We start from the raw sequence: 19,266 nt of genomic DNA on the forward strand, positions 1-19,266 counted from the left end.
AAAAGTATTGCACAGAAAGTATTAGGATAAAAAAGTACTTTTAAACGATTAGTAGGATTATGCAGAAAGTACTATTGTACAAAATTATAGTTCAGGACTGATACAAAAGTACACAAAGAACTATTGTGAAAAAGTAATATTCTGCAATAAATATTATTGTACAAAAAGTACTATTGTGCAATAAGTACTATTTTACAAAATGATAGTCCACAACAGCTAAAAGTCATATTATGCAAAAAGTACTATTACACAAAATTACTTTTGTGCAGTAATTACTAGAAGCCAAAAGTACTATTTTACGAATAGTACTATTGTTTAGAAAGTACTATTCTACAAATAAATCGGGGAACTACATTAGAACATCTATGTATCTTTATACTAAAACTTATACCAGTAGTAGTGGTAATACCATTGAGAGAATTTCCAGTCTGGCCTCGTACTGCAGCAACAAACAGCAGGTAAAACCGTTGCTTTGCAGAAACAACACAAAATAAAAAAAAAATTAAAGAAAAAAGAACCCCACCGAACAAAATGTAAGTTAGTAAGCAAGCAAGCGAACGATCGAGCAGAAAGCGAATTAAAAACGAACTGAAATACTCGTACAACAACAAAACAACAGCTAGATGAGCAAATACACTAACACATATTTGAGAAATTTACTCATCACTTTTAAGTGATCAACACACACAATCACAATCACATTTTAACTAAAATAAAGGGGGCTTGGAGTTTACGGCCAAAATGTATACAAACGATTTTGATCGTGTGAGTATGGGTATCTTTACATGTATAAGTTGGAGTATTTTGTTGCTAACGTTTATTGGTGAGCGGCTCTTTAGTCATTCGTTATTAAACGTTACTCTGGAAAACAACGGTTTACGGTTGTTTTATAAAAGTTACACTACTAAAGCGTTTTGTTTTTTTGTTGGTATGGTTTAGTGGATCGTTTGAGTATGGTTGTTGTTGTCGTTGTTATTTCTAAGATCGGTTCCTTAGCTTTAACTTAAACACATACACTCTTACAATTTTACACAAAAGAAAATTACAAACAACAAACAAAAATATAATTTGAACGCTGCAACAACGGCACTCTAAAACCGCCTGGGTATGACTAGACTCTAGACCGTTTCAATTAGTAAGAGATGAACCATCATAGAGGATACACGCGTTTTTCTTTTACAAACACTTAAAGAATCTATAGCTATTCAAACAAAAAAAATCAAACAAATGAAATAGAAACAAAAATTAACTAAATAGAAATTATGAAATAAGAATTTTTCACAAAATTGAAAAATATTGAAAAAATTTAAAGAATTCTGGAAAATAAAAAACCAATTAGAAAACCAATGAAATAATTAAACAAAAATGTAAAGAAATTTATATTTAAAGTGAACAAATGAAAAATAAAAAAAGAAATTTTTATAAAATCTAAACAATTCAGACAAGTGTTTATTAAAAAAACCAAGAATTAAAACAGTATTTTAGCATTTCAACACACCAAGGATTAGTGTTTTGTGCTAAAACTGTTTATAAAGTGTTATAAATAAAATTGGAAAAAATTTTAAAACAAAAAAGTGTTGTTAAACTAAGAAAAAACAAAATAATTAATTTATTTAAATGTCTAAGTAAAAACATAAAAAAACCAAACAAAACCCAACCTTTACCCTTGAAATTTAACATTTTCTTAAACAAAATCACAAGCAAAAAATGCCGAAAATATTTTTAATTAAAAATCGTCTGCATCAGCAGCAACAACGTCTGTTGGAATCACAAAACCTTTTACAACATAAAAACGATGATGATCGTTTAGTACCACCTTTAAGTCCCACACCCACAAATCGTCATCAAAACAACTCATCACCCTCTCCCACACCGCCCTATCGTCCGCCACCACCACGCTCACCCGAGCCTCAGGATTTCAACTATGAACGCCCCTCAGCCTCCTCCTCCAACAACACACTCAACTGCACCTCTGATTCTTTAAAGGCTTTACACATACATCGCTCACGTTCCCACTCGCCTCAAGACAAAGTTCTTAATTTACACAGGCATGAGAGTGCAACCGGACAGAGTAACATTAACAGGGCCTTTGGAGAAGATCAAGAGGAGGATGTTGGCGAGGAACAGCAACAACCCTTAAGTTTGGTCTCAAGTCTAACGTATTTGGGCCGTAAACGTTTCCATCAATATCATCAGCAATTGTTGCAAAATCGTAATTTGAAAAAATTGGAACATCATCACAATGAGCAAGAACAACAAGAGAAATTGTCACTTAAGGAAAAGGAAGAGTCAGAAGAAGGTGAGTTATTTAGATTTATATTTCGATTTTTATATAAATAATTAAAGGAAAATGGAAGCAACACAATTTGTAAAGAAAACTTAAAACAAAATCAATAGAGTTTTAAAAGAAACTTTCCAAAAATATAGCAAAGTTTCTTTAAATTTTGATAGATTTTCTTAAGATTATAAATTTGATTGGAGGGTTAATATTTTTTCTAATGGAGAACAGAAAATTTTAGAATCTTTTAGGGTTAATTGCTTCAAGTCTTCATTAATTGGTTTATTTTACTAGAATATTTAAAAAGCTGTTACTCCATAAAATACTTGTGTATTTGTTAAAGGTTTTTTATTAGAAAATTCAAAATTCGAATTTCCATATTTTGTGTCATCAAATTGAAATAAATGTTATAACTCTTTTGCTTTATATTTGTAATATAATCAAAAACGCTAAATTTTTTTTTATTAATTTTATAAAAAAAATGTTGACATTTTCAAAAAAAAAAATTCAAAATTAAAAGAATTTAAAATTTTTATCAAAATTAAACATTATTTCTTAAAGCCTTAGAATTTAGAGAAAATTGTTTTGTAGAAATAAAAAATAAAAAATCAAGCACTGGAACCTATTGTTGGAATTTTAATTGAACTTGAAAACTATATTTTATATTTTTCCAAAAAAAAATATAAGTCTTGAATTTATGTTTCCTTTTAATGCTGGAAAATGCTTTTAATATAAAGTGTAATTAAATTGGTTAATACTAAACTCAAGACTGGAATTACACTTGTTTTTAACTTGAATTCCAGCAAAAATGCTTTTTGGGAGTATTCTCTAAATATTTGTTAAATATAAATTTTTAAACTCTTTCAAAAATTAAGTTTTTTAGATTAGTATTATAATCAAAATTACAGTGTTTTATTAATTTTATGGAAAAAATTTTACATTTTCAAAGAATTTAAAAAAAATTTCGCAATTTTAAATGATTTTTTGAATAATTTTCAAAATTTTTATAAAAAAAGTATTTCTTATAATTTTTATAAGAATTATAACTCTTTTACTTAGATTTTTTAAATTAAATTTCAATTTTATTGAAAATGTTTTAAATTTTTTTTTCCAAATTTTCATATTTTCAATTTCTGTCAAAAGAAGTTTTTACTCAACTATATTTGAAAGATAAAAAAATATAATTGGAAAAAATTTAGAAAAACATAAAAAATTTCGTTTGAATTTTTAAATTTTTTTTTAAAATTTACTTTTTTATTTTTTTCAAAAATGCGTTTTAAACTCCTTTGTTAAACTTTTTTACCTAGATTTTCTAATTTAAATTAAAAATAAAACTTAAAAAAAATTATTTAAAATTTTATTAAACATTTTTCAGTTTTTTTTTCAATTTACTTTTTTAATTTTTACCAAAATAATAAAATTGTAAAAAATTTTTAAAAAAAACAAAAATATTCAAGAAAATTTTCAAATATTTTTCCTAAATTAATTTTTGCCAAAAAGCTTTTTTAAATTCCTTTGTTTAAAAGATTAAAAAAATAAAATTAGAAACAAATTTTGAAAAATTTTCAATAAAATTTAATAACTTTAAAAAAATTCTTTTTAAAATAATTATTACTTAAACATTTTTTTGATAACTCTTTTACATAGATTTTTTAATTTGAAAAAATAAAATTAGAAACAAATTTTGAAAAATTTTCAATAAAATTTAATAATTTTCAAAAAATTCTTTTTAAAATAATTATTACTTAAACATTTTTTTTGATAACTCTTTACATAGATTTTTTAATTTGAATTTAATATTTTTTTCTTTTAATTTTTTTAAATTTTCAAAAATTTCAACATTTTTTTAAAAAATTTTTCCAAAAAAGTTGTTTTGTGAGTTTGTTTCTATGTTTAAAAAATATAAAAGAAATTAAACAAAATTTAACATTTTTTTAAAAAAAAAATTTTAATTTTTAAAAATTTTATTGAAATATTTAAAAATTTCATGGAAATATTTTTTTATTTTGCTTAAATTTATTGCAAGAAAAGTTGCTTTTATTTTAAGAGCAAAATTATTTTAATAGCAAAGAAATCAAACCTCAATAAGCACAACAAATCTAGAATTTCAAGCACTTGAATATTTTCTTGGAATTTGACTTGAATTTGACTATAATTATGTTTTAAACTTGAAAAATGTGCTTTGAATTTATGTTTTCCTTTTAATGGAAAATGCTATTGATATAAAGTGGAATACCACTATAAATCAGTTGCTTGTCATAGGACTCAAGGCTGGAATTACACTTGATTTCAACTTGAATTCCAGCTAATATTAGAAAGATTCCTTACAAATTAATTCCTAACAAAAATGTTTGAAGTTTGTTTCCAAACAAAAGTCCTGTTTTGTTGTATATTTTTTTTTAATTTTATTTATAGTTAATTGTGCTTGATATCAAAAACTTTAATGATATCTTGTTTAAAAAATACTTTGTAAAACATTTGACACTATATATTAGATTATATGTCAGTCATTACCAAACTACTTCTAAGTAATGCATTTGGTATGAAATAGTCATTTAAAAGTAAGTTGTTTAGCAATTGCAAGTTATTGCTGGGTCCTTTCCAAACACTTTCTACAGTTTTACAAACACTTTATTAAGTAATTTGTTATTTGGATATAGAGAAAGAAAAAAATTTTTAAAAATTTTATATAAAATTTCTCTTTAAATGTTTAACAGCTTAAATCAGTTTTTAATGATTTTTTTTTTTAATTTTTAACTTCCTCTATTTTCATTTAATAAATTTTCTAGTTCCTATTTAATTAATTTAACACGGTTTTTAACTCAATTTCTATTAATTTATCAATTTAACTTAAATTTATTAATAAATCTTGATTATAAAAATTAAAAATTTCACACTTCTTTCACCAAACACATCTAATTTGATTCACCACTTTCTTTAAGAATTTCTTTACCAAAATTTATGAATGAATATCTCTAAATTGGTATCCCCTCCTGCTGTCTTTTTAAATTAATAAATTATTAAATAATTAAATGCTTAGAACACACCTTGATCAAAACTAAAACAAAAAACTTTCTTTATCTTAGGTTTTATCACTATAAAGCTAGAGTCTTAAACAAATATTAACAGCTTGACTACCGAGTTAAGCTTATAAATATTTAAACATTTCTTTTAAAATGTTGGGTGTGGTTTTAATTATGGTTTTAGACACTAATGATGGGCTTAGAATAAAACGTAGTAACCTTTAACTTTGAAAATTATAAGAAATTATTATATAAGAAATTAAAATTATGTAAATTTGAAAAGAAATTTGTTAAAAAACCAAGAAAAGGGGTATTAAAACATGAATGAATTTGGTTTGAAAGTCTAGACTAGAGTTGGTATTAGTTATGCTTAAAATTTTGTGTATTTAATTTTGTTGTTTTACCTGTCAAGTTATACAAAATGTGTTTTATTTTTCAAGCAAACATTTTTAGAATAGCTGTCATGTTAAATAAAAATCTTAAAAGCTTTTCTGCTTTTTTTTGTTTTAAGTTTTTTATATTAAATTCTATTTGCTAAACAACGAAAGTGATTGATGTTTTGTTTTTATTAAATTTTGTGTTAATTTAAATGTTTTTAATTTTTGGTTACTACGTAGTTTTTATAACTCTGCCCACACATCAAGTGTTTTAAAATTTGTTAAAATCTTTATTATTTTTTCAAGTTTTTGCTTTGTTTTATGGTTTAAATGTATATATTTCTTGTTTAAAGTTATTAAGTTTTTTATCTGGGGTTAAGCCATGTTTAATTAATTTAATAAACACATTACAAATGTTATTTAGTTTTTTTTTTTTAAAACACACCCCCTTTTTATTAAGAAATATTAGAAAAACACTTTACAGTAGAAAGCAATTTATTACAAATATTAATAAAATCAAGTACAATACTGCTTTAAGGATTAAGAAGTATCTGGAAATCTTTTTAAGGGTATGTTCTTTAAAATCATTAGCTCCAAAGATGTGTATTAATTGTAGCGATACTTCCCATTAATTACAATTAAAGTAGATCTATTAGCCTTTAAAATAATTTAAATAAATCTGCAGTTGAGTACTAAATTTCTGGAATTAAAGTCTCCAAATATTTCTCAAAAAACTAATAGGAGTCCCTGAATAATTGATCATCTTCAAAAAATTTAAACTAATACTAAAAATGTAAAGAGATCTTCATATAAGTCAGACTTTTCAAATGTCATTAAATCATTTACAAGATCATTTCAATCGTTACCATCGATTCGACAAAATCATTCACACCCAGAGAAAAAATATAAAAATATATATATATGTTTACCATAGAATATGTTCAAAGAGTTCAAACAAATACAAAATGTGTTAAGAGCTCTTCATGTAAGTCAAATTTCTCAAATGTCATTAAATCATTTACAAGATCGTTTCGATCGTTTCCATCGATTCGATTAATTCACACACATCCAGAGACAAAATATAGTTGTACATGTTTACCATAACCACTTCAACATTTTTTTAACTATATTATGGTCACTGTAGCAATCATATACATATATGATTGTAGTAAATAAATATATGTTTATGGCAATCATGTTCAGAATATGATAACCATAATCCGAGAACAACACAATATGGTTGCTACAATCATGTTAATGGTAACTTAAACATATTATGGTTACCGCAATCATATAAATAATTGCAGTGATCATAATATTGTTATAAAACTTGTTAAAAATGTTGAAATTGTTTTTCTCTGCTTAAAGAAACAATTTGAAACCAGCTCATTGATCCATTTAACCAAAAAAGACTAAAATATGGAACTATTAAAAAGCAGCTGTTTACCTTTAAACACAGATCACTATTGTTACACACTGTAACTACTTTGTAGTTTGTCTTATTTGCCACTTTCAATATCTTGCATTACTTTATTCAAAATACAAATCTATTGATTAACTATTCAATATGTTTTTGTTAAAAACAGTTTGTATTTGTTTAAACTTTAAACTAACATTAGAACGAACAACATAAAAACCCAGTAAACAAAATTAAAGAACGATTTTATAAAGAATAAAAAGGTAATTCATAACAGAACCCCAGAAACTTGGGAGAAAAAGTCAAACAAAACTTTGAGAATTGACACTAAATTAAATTTAAAGAGGCAATCAGTTCTCTTGTAACTGTCAGATGTGTCTTTCTTTCTACGATCTGTATCTAATTTCCTTTATAAGAGATCAATAAACCAAACATTTCAAAACGATGGGCCATTACTAAACCCTAAAGACTTAAAGTCCTCCGTGTATTCTTCAAACTCTAAAATAAGTCGATTCAATAGAAAATAAAATACTATACTATACTGATATTGTTTAGAAGATAATGATTTTCTAATGAGAAAAAATGTTCAGTTAAGAGCTTTTAACATTTCTATATCACTTCTTTAGTTTCCCTTAAACTTTATTTGCTGGGTTGTATTCTAAATACTCAATTAAACTGGGTGTTTTTCTAATAGTTTCTTTATTTATTAATTGAAATTATTTATCTTTTATTGAGTTGCTTAAAGATTTGTTTAACAAAGTTTAATAACAATGACTTAATTTAAGAACATAAAACCAGTTGTTTAAAGCCGGTAAAACAGGAGAATTTTATAGAAATATGAACCATAAATAAATGCAAAAATACAATTTTAAACATTAAACTGGATATTAAGCTAAAAATAAACTAAAAATGCTTCAAAAATAAACGAAAAATGCTTTAAATTTTAAAATCTTAAACAATATTTTAGACAGCAACGAAAATCTTAAACAATTTTTTGTAAAATAAAATGAAATTTGATTTTAATTTAAAAAATTTAAAAATTTTTCTTCAATTTCAAAATTCAAATTTCAAAAATGTTAAACAGCCACGAAAATCTTAAATAATTTTTTGTAAACTAAAATGAAATGCCTGAAAGCAATAAAAATTTCGATTTTAATTTCAAATTTTTTTTAATTCAAAATTTTTAAGACTTTTTTTTTTAATTTCGATGGAAGAATTTTTAAATTTTTTAAAAATTTAAAAAAAAAAAACTAAAATTTTTCAACAAATTTATGTTTTTTTATGACATGTTAAATTGTCTTGTTTTAAATTTTCAAAAATTAGCTTATAAAATTATAAGAATTCAATAAGAATTTTTGGATAATTAAAAATTCGATTTTAATTTCAAATTTTTTTTTAAAAATTAAAATTTTTTCTTTAATTTCAAAATTTCTAAGAACATTTTTTTTTAAATTTCAAAATTTAGCTTTAAAATTCATAAGAATTTTTAATTTTTGAAAAATTTAAACAAAAACTAAAATTTTCCAAAATATTTATGTCTTTTTATGACTTTTCTTTAAGAAATTTTTTTAAATTTCAAAATTTAGCTTAAAATTCATAATTTTCAAATCAAATTTTCCAAAATTTTTTTGTTTTTTTATGACTTTTGATTTATGATTTTAAAATGTTTCCTTGAAATTCCAACAGTTTCAGTAAAATTTTGTGTCCTAACTCTTTTGTTTTATCATGAAAAATTTATAATAAAATTAGCTGTCTTATTTAAACCATCGAGCAACATAAAGTGGAAACTAGAAAAAAGCTCAAACTAACTCAAAATAATCACACCTATGAGTGTTGTTTTGTTTTCACATAGTATGTTTTACTAATACATTCTCACCACCTAGGTTTTTGGCAACTGAGTTAGGCGTTTGTTAGGAGAGTTTCCGATCTATGTCTATTTATCTATGTTTAAAACTACAACACTTTAAAGTTATTCTTTCACCTTTCGCAACTGTTTAAAATTTAAATTTGAAAATAATTGGCAATTTTTGTAATTCCAAATCTTTAACCGCATTTTCTTTGGCCATTTAAGCCAACCTCATCAATTCAAAAGCAATTTAGTTTAAATTATTTTTTTAACAAATTTTTTGGCTACTTTTTTCTTTTCGCAGACCATAAAAACTTTTAAATTTCTTAAAAAACACATTAGAAAATCAAATTTGAAACTAAGTAAAACAGCATTAACTTCCTTTTTTTAAAACCCAAAAAAAACATCAGCAAACAAACAAATATTACTAAAATTATCTAACAATCATCAAATCAAACTAAAACCAGAAGAATAACAACACAAAGAAAATCACTTTAAGCCAAATAAAGCCGCTGGCATTAATTCAAGCAACAGCCAGCAATCGGGAATCAAATGTAATCTTTAAACAATAAAATTTATTTCAGACACAAGTGTACAAAGAATATTTTTCATAGAAAGAACTCTAATATTTATTAAAACACTATGGGTGTTGTTATATGATGTTGCATGGTGTCTGCAGAAACCAACCTAGACTAAAGCAGAATTTATTTCTTGTTTTTTTGCTTTTTTGCTTAGGCTGGCTGGCTGTTTGGCTGGCTTCTTTTGTTTCATGGTAAAGGTTGGGCTGCAAGAAACCAACCAAGAAAAACAAACGTGGTTGAAAAAAAAAATAATAATAATTTCCTTGACTTTGGTATGGCTTTGAAAAATGCATTTGTGGCTGGCTGGCTGAGCTTGAAAACCACCAACTAATGCAGAAATTACATGCATGTTTATAATGTTCAAAAAAAAAAAACAGAACTTGATTATCATCATAAAAACTTTATGATAATTATAAATAATATTTTAGCAAAAATGGAAAAAAAATCTTATATCATTATTCTTTTTTTTCTCATTCTTTATTTATAAGTATTAAAGTTCTTGATTTTGTGTTTTTGCTTTAGAATCATCTTTACTAGACCATAGAGCATTAAGAAAATATAATAATAATAATACTTTATATAACTTGTTTTAGCTATTTCTGTATTACCTCATACAGTGGGCTGTTGAAAAGCTTAAAATGTTTGAATTTGTGAGTCTTATTTGAACAGGGTTTACTGTACTTTAACTTTAGCTGGGTGTTTGTTTTGTGTTTTTATTCTAGCTAAACCAACCAACCATGTGTATAGAATATTTATATAAATATTTTTTTGTTTTCATAGAATCTTCTTTATTCACATTGTTATCTTAAGCTATAAAGTAAAGAAATTCTCAAGCTTAAATTGCTATTTATGAAATTTATTGTTTTATTTTACTTTAGCAAAATGGTTTTGTAATATTAATGTAAAGTTCCCAAAGGATATAGCTTGATTTAAAATAAGTCTTTAAAGGTATAAGCTTCTTTATTTATAACAAAGAAATTCAATAAATTAAAAAAAAATTGGATATTATTTTTTTCAATTTTGTAAATTTTGTTTTAAAAATATATTTTATGAAATTAAAAAACTATTTTAGAAATTTTAATTTTTTGAAAAAATTTTGTAAATTTTATTTTATTTAAAAATATAAGATTTTCTCAAACATTTTTAATATTTTTCCAACAAATCAAGAAAAAAATCTCCAAAAATTTTTGTTTCTTAAAATTTTTTATCTCAAAATTAGTTCATTTCTTAACAATTTTTTTATTATCTAACAAAACTAAATCTCTCTTTTAGTTTCCATCATTGTTTTCCATAAAATCCTGCAAAAATTTTATCAATTTGTCTTTTGATTTGTTGAAAATCAATAAAAATTCAAATATTATCCCAGTTTCCTACCAAATACTTAAAAACCAAACCCTCTCTCGCTTTCTCTCTTCAAAACAACAGATTTTGCTTCTTAAGTCTTTTGATTGGTTGGTTTCTTTGCTTAAAAGCCAATGTAAAACAAAAAAGTTAAGACACAAACTTTTTTCTCGCCAGCTCTTTCTCTCCCAGCAAAAAGCTAAGTTGGTGTCTTAAGTCTTTTGTTTTATTGAGGAAATAGTTGGTTTCTTTGCTAAAAATGTAAACAGTTAAGACTCAAACCTTAAACTCTCATTTAGTTCTCTTTGGAAACAAGTTTCTACCTTAAGTCTTTCGTTTTTTTGAACAAATCATTGATAAATTAAGCAATTTTTAAGTTTTTAAGAAAAAATAAAAGGTTGTAAGCTCTTTCTCAACAAAAAACTTAGTTTGTTTCTAAATCTTTTGTAATTATAAGAAAAATTATGGTTTGTTTCTTGGCTAAAAATTTACAAAACAAAACCTTTAAGACATAAACTTGAAATTCTCTTAAGACACAATTCTAGTCACTCTTTCTCTCTCAGCTAAAAAAATTATTTTTTTAGCTCTTGATTTATTAAGAAAATTGTGAATTTCTTTGCTTAAAATTTCTTTTCGAACAAAAGGCTTATTAAATTCAGAGTCTAAAGTATAATTTTAAAGAGAGCTGTAAGACTTTAGACTCTCTTTGAGTCAAAACTAAGAAAAGTTTGACACAAAATACGCAAATATTCTCTCTCTCTCAGTTAAAATCAGATTATTTATTATATATCTTGATTTATTAAGAAAACGGTTGGTGCCTGTGCTAAAAATTTGTGATCTCTCTCTTAAAGAGACTGGAATATCCATAAATCGTAAGCAAATTATAAAAGTTTGACACAAAATTTATCCCGCACTCTCAATTAATCTCATATATTTGTTGATATATTAAGAAAATGTTTGATTTCTTTACTAAAAAAATTTAGTTCAAACAAAAGGCTTATGAATCTCTTTCAAAGACTATAATATTGCTTTTAACTATGAATTTTGTTTTCTATTGAACCAAAAATTCGAACTAAAACATGTGTTTTTAAATTTTGAAAAAATTTCTTTACATTTTTAAAGTTTGAACCATAGCAAATTGTCATTTACTTTACAAACATCCTTTTGTCGCTTTATTTCCTTAATTTAAAGACTTTTTAACCCAATCATTGCCAAATTCAATTATAATTATTATTAAACCATGATTAATTACTTTCAAACCTTACCAAAAAAACATATTTTCTAGGCATTAAACACAAACCATAAAGAATGCTCTGTTAAGCCAATACCTTATTTTAAGGTGTAACAAATTTTTGATTTATAATCATCAGAATTTTGTAATTTTTGTTTTGTTCGTAACTGATTTTCAAAATTAAAAAAAAATCCATTAAATTTTTAAACACATTACAGGTACATTTACGCACAATCACACACATATACATACCTCTACATATAAGTGTGAGTGACAAAATTTTAAAAATATTTTCAAACTGGTTTTTAAACAAGATGATTCTGTTAAAAAAAAAGAAGACCATAATGAATGCATCATCCCAGCACACAGCCAAACAAAAAAATCGGGATATTTCTTTACTTTTGTTTCGGGATTTATGTACCGAAATATATAAAGTATTGTTAAAAATACAATTTATGAGTTTGAGGGTGTGTTTGATAAACGAAAAAAATTTTCTTATTTTTAAAAGGCCGAAATGTTGTATGTATAAAATATACAAAGGAAGATGATATTAAGAAATACTGCTCCTTTATTTTCTGATTGTCGAAGTTATTTCAAATACTTATACATCATTGAAAATAACTAAAGAAGTGAAATGAAAAGAAAAGGAATTGTAGATTTTTGTGAAGGTTGTTTGAAATAAATATTTTTACCTGTTTTTTTGTTTATCATATCACAAAAAAAAACAAAAGCAGGTAGCCAAATTTTAACAGTAAAGTAAGAGACCTAACAAAGAAATTTATTTAAAATAAAATAAGCAAATAAGATTATTTGGAAATTAAAATAGGATGTTGCAAAACTGAAAACTAACTAAAACTAAAAGTAAATGAACTTTAAATTACTTAAATGTTAAAGATTTCTACAGAATTTCTGTTTAAACATCTACCAAGTTAATTGAACTTTTTTTTAGCTTTATTAACCCTTAACTTTTTTTATTACATTAAACATTAACAGCTGCTTAAAAAGATAGAAAATATTTTATTTCAAGATAGAAACATTTAAAGGCTATTAACTGCTCGTTATCAAAAGAACATTTTCTTTAGAATATCCTTAAATAACTGTAATGTAAACTTCCTTAAAACTAAATAAAGAAAGGGGTAGCAAAATTATTAGCGGAAATTGTTAATTTCTTATTTTCGATAAAACAAAACAGCTGTAATATCATGATATTTAAACAGTTAAATTGTAACAAAAATAAATAGAGCTTAAAGAAAGTTTATTTGACAATAATAAATGATAGCCCAAAAGCTATAAAACTTTTAAAACAAATAAAGCAGCTGTTAAACATTGGAAAATGTTAAATTTTATAACAATTTTAATAAAACCTTTTACTAACTCTTTAAATCCTTCATAATCTAAGTAGCAATATTATTTAAAAAGGTGTTAAAAAATTACCTTTTAACATATCTTTCCTTCGGAAATTATAGCTTTTTAAAATAATTGAAATATCAAAATTTTAGTTGAGAGTTTAAAACCCCCTTTTTTATATTTGCTAAAATTCTTGAGCAGTTTCTTTTTACTTCATTTCATTATTTGTTAAATTTTATCTTGATCTTTTCAACTTAAGGTGTTTATTTTGAATTCTATACTGGCCATAATAAAGACAGGAAGTTAAAGTCATATTTATAATAGCAAACACTAAACTAACAGACACTTAAAGAATATTAGCTTTACAGCGGAATAAAAGCAGATGTCTGCCAATAAAATGTTAGATACTCAAATAACAAAATCCAAGATAAGAATTTTGTTTAAGAAAAATACCGGTAAAATGGTTTCAAGATAATTATAAGGTAAAGAAAATAAGAATTTTTGAAAGGCACCTACATTTTTAAACAAAATACTGGTTTTTGAAAGAAAATAATGAAAAAACATATCAAAAATAGCGGGATTTTTCAACAACAAAACAAATTTAATAGCAAAAAATTCAGATTTTAATAAAAGACTTCAAACATTTAGTAAATATTAAGTTTATTTCAATACCGGTTTTATAAAAAAAACTGTATTTTTTTCAAAAACTGGAATTTAAGCTAAATTTTCCAGCAATAATTTCAGATTTGAAGCAAAACGTGTTTTTAAAACTAAAAATAAAGAAATTTTGAAAAATACTGGTTTTTAAAAAAAACTAAATTTGCTTAAAAATCTGGGATTTAAGCCAATTTTTACAAACATAGTTTATTAAATAAAAAAAAACTAAAAATTAGAAATTTTGAAAAATACTGGTTTTCAAAATTTTCTTAAAAATTTGGGATTTAAGCAAAAAGTTTCAGCAATAATTAAAGACTTTAAGAAAATTCGAATTTTAAAACAAAATAAAATAAAATTTATTTCTGAAATAAAGAAAGTTTGAGAAATACTGTTTTTTAAAAAACCAAAATTTTTGATAAAAATGGGATTTAAGCAAGTTTTTCCCGCAATAATTTCAAATCTTAGAGAAATTATTTTTTTTTTTCAAATTTTCAAAAATACTAATTCCTCAAAAATATAGAATTTAAGAAAACTTTTCCAGCAATAATTTCAAATCATAAGGAAACTAAGAATTTTATAAAACAAAACAAATTTTTTTTAAAAAAAATATCAAACTTTTGATATTTGGTTTTTAAAAACCAAAATTTTCTTACAAATCTATGATTTAAGCAAACTTTCCCAGCAATAATTTCAAATCTTAAGGAAACTAAAAATTTTATAAGCCAAAACCAAAATTGTTTCAAAAATATCAAAATTTGGAAAAATACCGGTTTTAAAAAACCAAAATATTCTCAAAAATTTGTGATTTAAGCTAATTTTTTCAATAACAATTTCAGATTTTAGGAAAAGTCTAAATTTTGAAACAAAACATCCAAAATTTTTTCAAAAATCTAAAAATTTTGAAAATAACGAGTTTTTAAAAAACTAAAATTTTCTTAAAAATCTATTATTTAAGCAATATTTTTCAACAACAATTTCAGATTTTAAGAAAGATCAGAATTCTGAAACAAAAAATTTTAAATTTTTTCAAAAATATAGACATTTTGAAAATAACGTGTTTTTAAGAATTTTTTTTTAAAAATATTGAAAATAAGGGTTTTTAAAAAACTGTATTTTTCTAAAAAAAAAAACAAAGATGAAGCTATATTAAAGGAAAATAAGGGTTTTAAATTAAAAAACTAAAATTTTTCCAAAATTATAGAGTTTTTTTCAAAAATACTGTTTTCAAAAACCTGTATTCTCCTAAAAAAAACAGTATTTTTGTATTTCTTTTATAAATATACAAAATAACTAATTTCACGCCTAATATAATTAGTTTATTAAACAAATAAGATATTTTAAAAAATTTTTAAAATTTTATTAAAACCTGTATTTTTCTTATGCCTGAAAAAGCTTTAAAATCAAAATTTATTAACAAAAATTAATTAAATTTAATTAATCTAAAAATCTTTCTTAATAATTACATCAAAATAAATTAATTTTAAAACAAAAACTAGCCTTTTAAACAGTTTTTAAAAAACCAGTATTATTTTTTTAAATCTCTTAATTTCCTAAAAAATCGTCTAAATTTTAAGAATTTTTCCTAGCCTATCAAAGGCTATTACAAAAATTTATATTTTCCTTATAAAATTTTGTAATATTTCCCAGTATTTAGGCTAAATACAAAAAATACTGGTTTTAGCTTTTTCTAGAAAATTGTATAACTTAAAAATGTTTTATAGAAACCTATATTATTTATAATTGTTGTTTATTTAAAACAAAGTTTTAATTATTTTTAAACATTAACAATCATTAGTGTTCAACAACATTAACTAATTAGCAGTGATTTACACTCTTTAATCCGTAAAAGAATTATTAATGAAAAAACGTCACTTGTATAACTGCATTTGGGGTCTCTCTTTCTTTTTTTCTGTTCTCTCTCTTGGTATTTGTTGTAATAGTAGTTAAACGTTGTACAGAAATAGCAGAAAAATATATGTATATATAAAAATTAATACTTTTTCAGGTCAGGGTTGACTTGTAAAATATATTAAATGTATTTATATTGTTGTTGTATTAATGTGCAATGGATTATAAGTAAGAAAATGAAACGACAACAATAAAATACTATAAAGGCGGCTGCTGTGAAAAAACAAAAAGAGCTGTAAACAAAACAAAAAAAAAACGTTAAGATGTTAAAATGATGTTGCACATTGTGCATGGCGTTTTTAAATATTTTTCAACACTTGAGAGTAGCGAAACGGGGGAAGCAAGTAAGATGACATTAAAAGGTTTGTAACCCAATTATGAGAGGTTTAAAACCAATTTTTCAAAATAATTGTCCAACTCTTGCTCAAGAACCTTTTCACTTTCTTATCCTTAAGCCAGTATAAATTTCTGTTACATTTTTTTTAATTCTGCACCAAATTTTGTATATTATTTTGCCAAAAATGTATTTGTTTTTAATATAGGGCTTAAACATATTCCCTAAGACCGTTTGTATGATTTTTTGTCTGAGTTTTTTGTTGTCCCTTAATAAGTGCATTGTAAATATCAGACCATTAATTTCATTGATGGTTTTAACATGTTTTGTGGGGACTATTTTTTATAATAAAAAAGAAGCGTGGAACAAGTGCCAGTAGATTTAAGAGTGTGTAACTGAAATGTTGCGTGTCTGCTGCAGACTCTACGCTAAAATCCCGTTTACATTGTATAATTGCTGGTTGCAGGGTTTTTGTTTGTAATGAAACGATTACAGCAATATAACAATAATTATGGTGATGGCAATGTCTCACCTGAGTAACCCACATGTGTCATTGTTAAATGTATATGATTTCAAATCTTTGTTGTTTTTGTTATTGTATAAAAACGTAATCATTAGCAAAAGGGGTCTTCATATATTTTTTTGTAGTGTAAATTGCTAAAGTTTAATTTTATGTTGATTTTTTCATCATAACTCAAAGATTGTGAAAAGTCAATATTTAATTTATTTATGAAAACACAATTTTTTAGTTAAGCTGTTTGTGTATATTTTTTGTTAATTGTGCAACAATATTGTTTCTTGTCAAATGATTAGTGCAGTTAAACAAAAATTTTTGTTTATTTATTTTGTTTCAATATTTGTGTTTGTGTTTTAAATTTGCATAACAAACCGTTTGATTTGTAAATTTTTCTCTTGTATGCTTTTGTTTTCAACCATCTTTCAAGCGTTATTGAAAGTCAAAATTAAGCAAGACTTAATGTTATTTATTGTAAAAATATTAGTTAAACTGAAAAAAAAAAATTTGCAAGCTTAGATTTGATAAAGATAATATTATGAAAGTTTTTTTTGTTAAAAAGAAAAAGCTAATTTAAGGCTTAACCTAAATTTAAATTAAAAGAAAATAAAAATTAACAAAAATATCAAAGAAATGAATTTAAGAAATTAAAATTTTAATTAAATTTATTTAAAACTTAAAAATTAAATTGAAATTGTTTTAATATATAAATAAAAAATTGTGTTTTAAATTTTTTAAAAGAAAAGAATAAATTTTATTAAAATGTTTTAGTTTTATTTAATTATGTTTGTTAAATTTTATAAAAATCATTTAAAATTCATTTTAAACCTAAAACGCTTGAAATCTGTTACCAGTCCCCCCAAAAAATATGCATTACACATGATGTTATTACAAGAAAATAGATAATTTACCACAAAAACAACAAATACACTCATTAATCATGGTAGAAATTACAATAATAAATCATAAGTAATGATACACACACATATGATAAACACATATAGAAACCATAGAAAATAAATACATTACAACAAACAACAAATGCATATAGAATTTTGTAAACAAACCAACAGAGAGCTTAAAAGCAAAGAGCAAAAGCAAAACGAAACACAAACAATAGAGGAGAACTTTGCAAAACCAAAACAAAACAAGTCCACCTACAGATGAGCAAAAGCAATTACACTCTCAGGCATGAAGAATACACACTCAAGCAAACCCCTTACAAAAAGCCAGCTCAATTATTATGCATATTTTGTTGTTGTTGTTAATATTGCTGTAAATTAATACAACTTGGCAATGTTAAGTTTACATAGATGTGTTTTTTTTCATTTTTTCTTTACACTATATGGTTTTGTTGGTTTAAATTCAAGCAATTATTGGTTGTAATTGTAAAATTAACTTCTAAGCCAAGTTAATTTAATAGTTTTTTTTTTTGAAATTACTAACACTTAAATAGAAAAATCACACACAAGTATTAAATAAAAAACCAAGACCAAGGTTAATGTTAATGTTAGTATTTCATATAAATTTTTTTTTAATTTCAAAAAAAATATATTTAATTTCAAGCCTATATATATATAAATATAACTATAACACATGTTGGTGGTTTAGTGTTAAATAAAGTAATTTAACAAAACTTGTTTATTTTATTATTTGTTTTAAACTAGTTTATTTTTTATTTTTATTTTTAACATCATCAGCGTCATTAGAACTTAAATTTGCGCCTTTTTTTTGGCATATAACGCAAAAAACAGTTATTAAAACCAGTATTTGAAATTAAATTTTTTAAATGTTATTTGGAAAAAATTTATTTAAAAAAAAAACTTGTTTTCCAAAAAAAAATCAAAACCACACACATATTTTTGGCAAATGAATTTAATTTCATTTATTTATATTTTAACAACAACAATTTAAACTTGTTAGCTGTTTCATTTAATTTATTAAAATTAAACTGTTTATTGAATTCTGTATTTTATAAAAAAAAAAAGTTAATGACATTTAAATATCTATAAAGTGAATAGCTAACTAGAGAGTTGTTTCTATGTTAAAAAAAGCTTTATTAAATAAATAGTTTATTTTCAATCATAGGCTTAAGCTATTTGTTACTAATTAAATTTTACAAAAGTTGAAGGTGGTTTATTTAGTAGAATGTAAACGACTTTCAATTGTTTTTTATAATTAAATATTACAGCATTTGAAATTATATATTATTTAGCTTTACACTTAAAATGAAGGATTTTTTACACAAAATTTCCTGGAAATGTTAAATTAAATCAATTTTATAAGGAAATACAAATCAATAAACAAAAACTTAAACAAAACTCATTTTATTTTCATAGAAAATATTTTTGTAAATAATAATTTAAGATAATTAAAATGATTTTAAAACATTTTCCATTTTTTATTGAATTT

At 23.5% G+C, this 19,266-nt stretch overlaps 1 protein-coding gene across 2 annotated transcripts in view; it reads left to right on the plus strand.

The window, feature by feature from the left end:
* The first annotated feature begins 857 nt into the window (after positions 1 to 857).
* ovo (transcriptional regulator ovo) overlaps positions 858 to 19,266 on the plus strand; it is a 46,315-nt gene continuing 27,906 nt past the window's right edge. For both annotated transcript variants that reach the window (XM_065507615.1, XM_065507616.1), the window contains exon 1: positions 858 to 2,299. In XM_065507615.1, the coding sequence (XP_065363687.1) occupies positions 1,708 to 2,299 (592 nt within the window). In that variant the 5' untranslated portion in view covers positions 858 to 1,707. The remainder of the gene's footprint in view (positions 2,300 to 19,266) is intronic.

The sequence above is a fragment of the Calliphora vicina genome, chromosome 4 (genome assembly GCF_958450345.1).
Source record: "Calliphora vicina chromosome 4, idCalVici1.1, whole genome shotgun sequence".
Classification (NCBI taxonomy): domain Eukaryota; kingdom Metazoa; phylum Arthropoda; class Insecta; order Diptera; family Calliphoridae; genus Calliphora; species Calliphora vicina.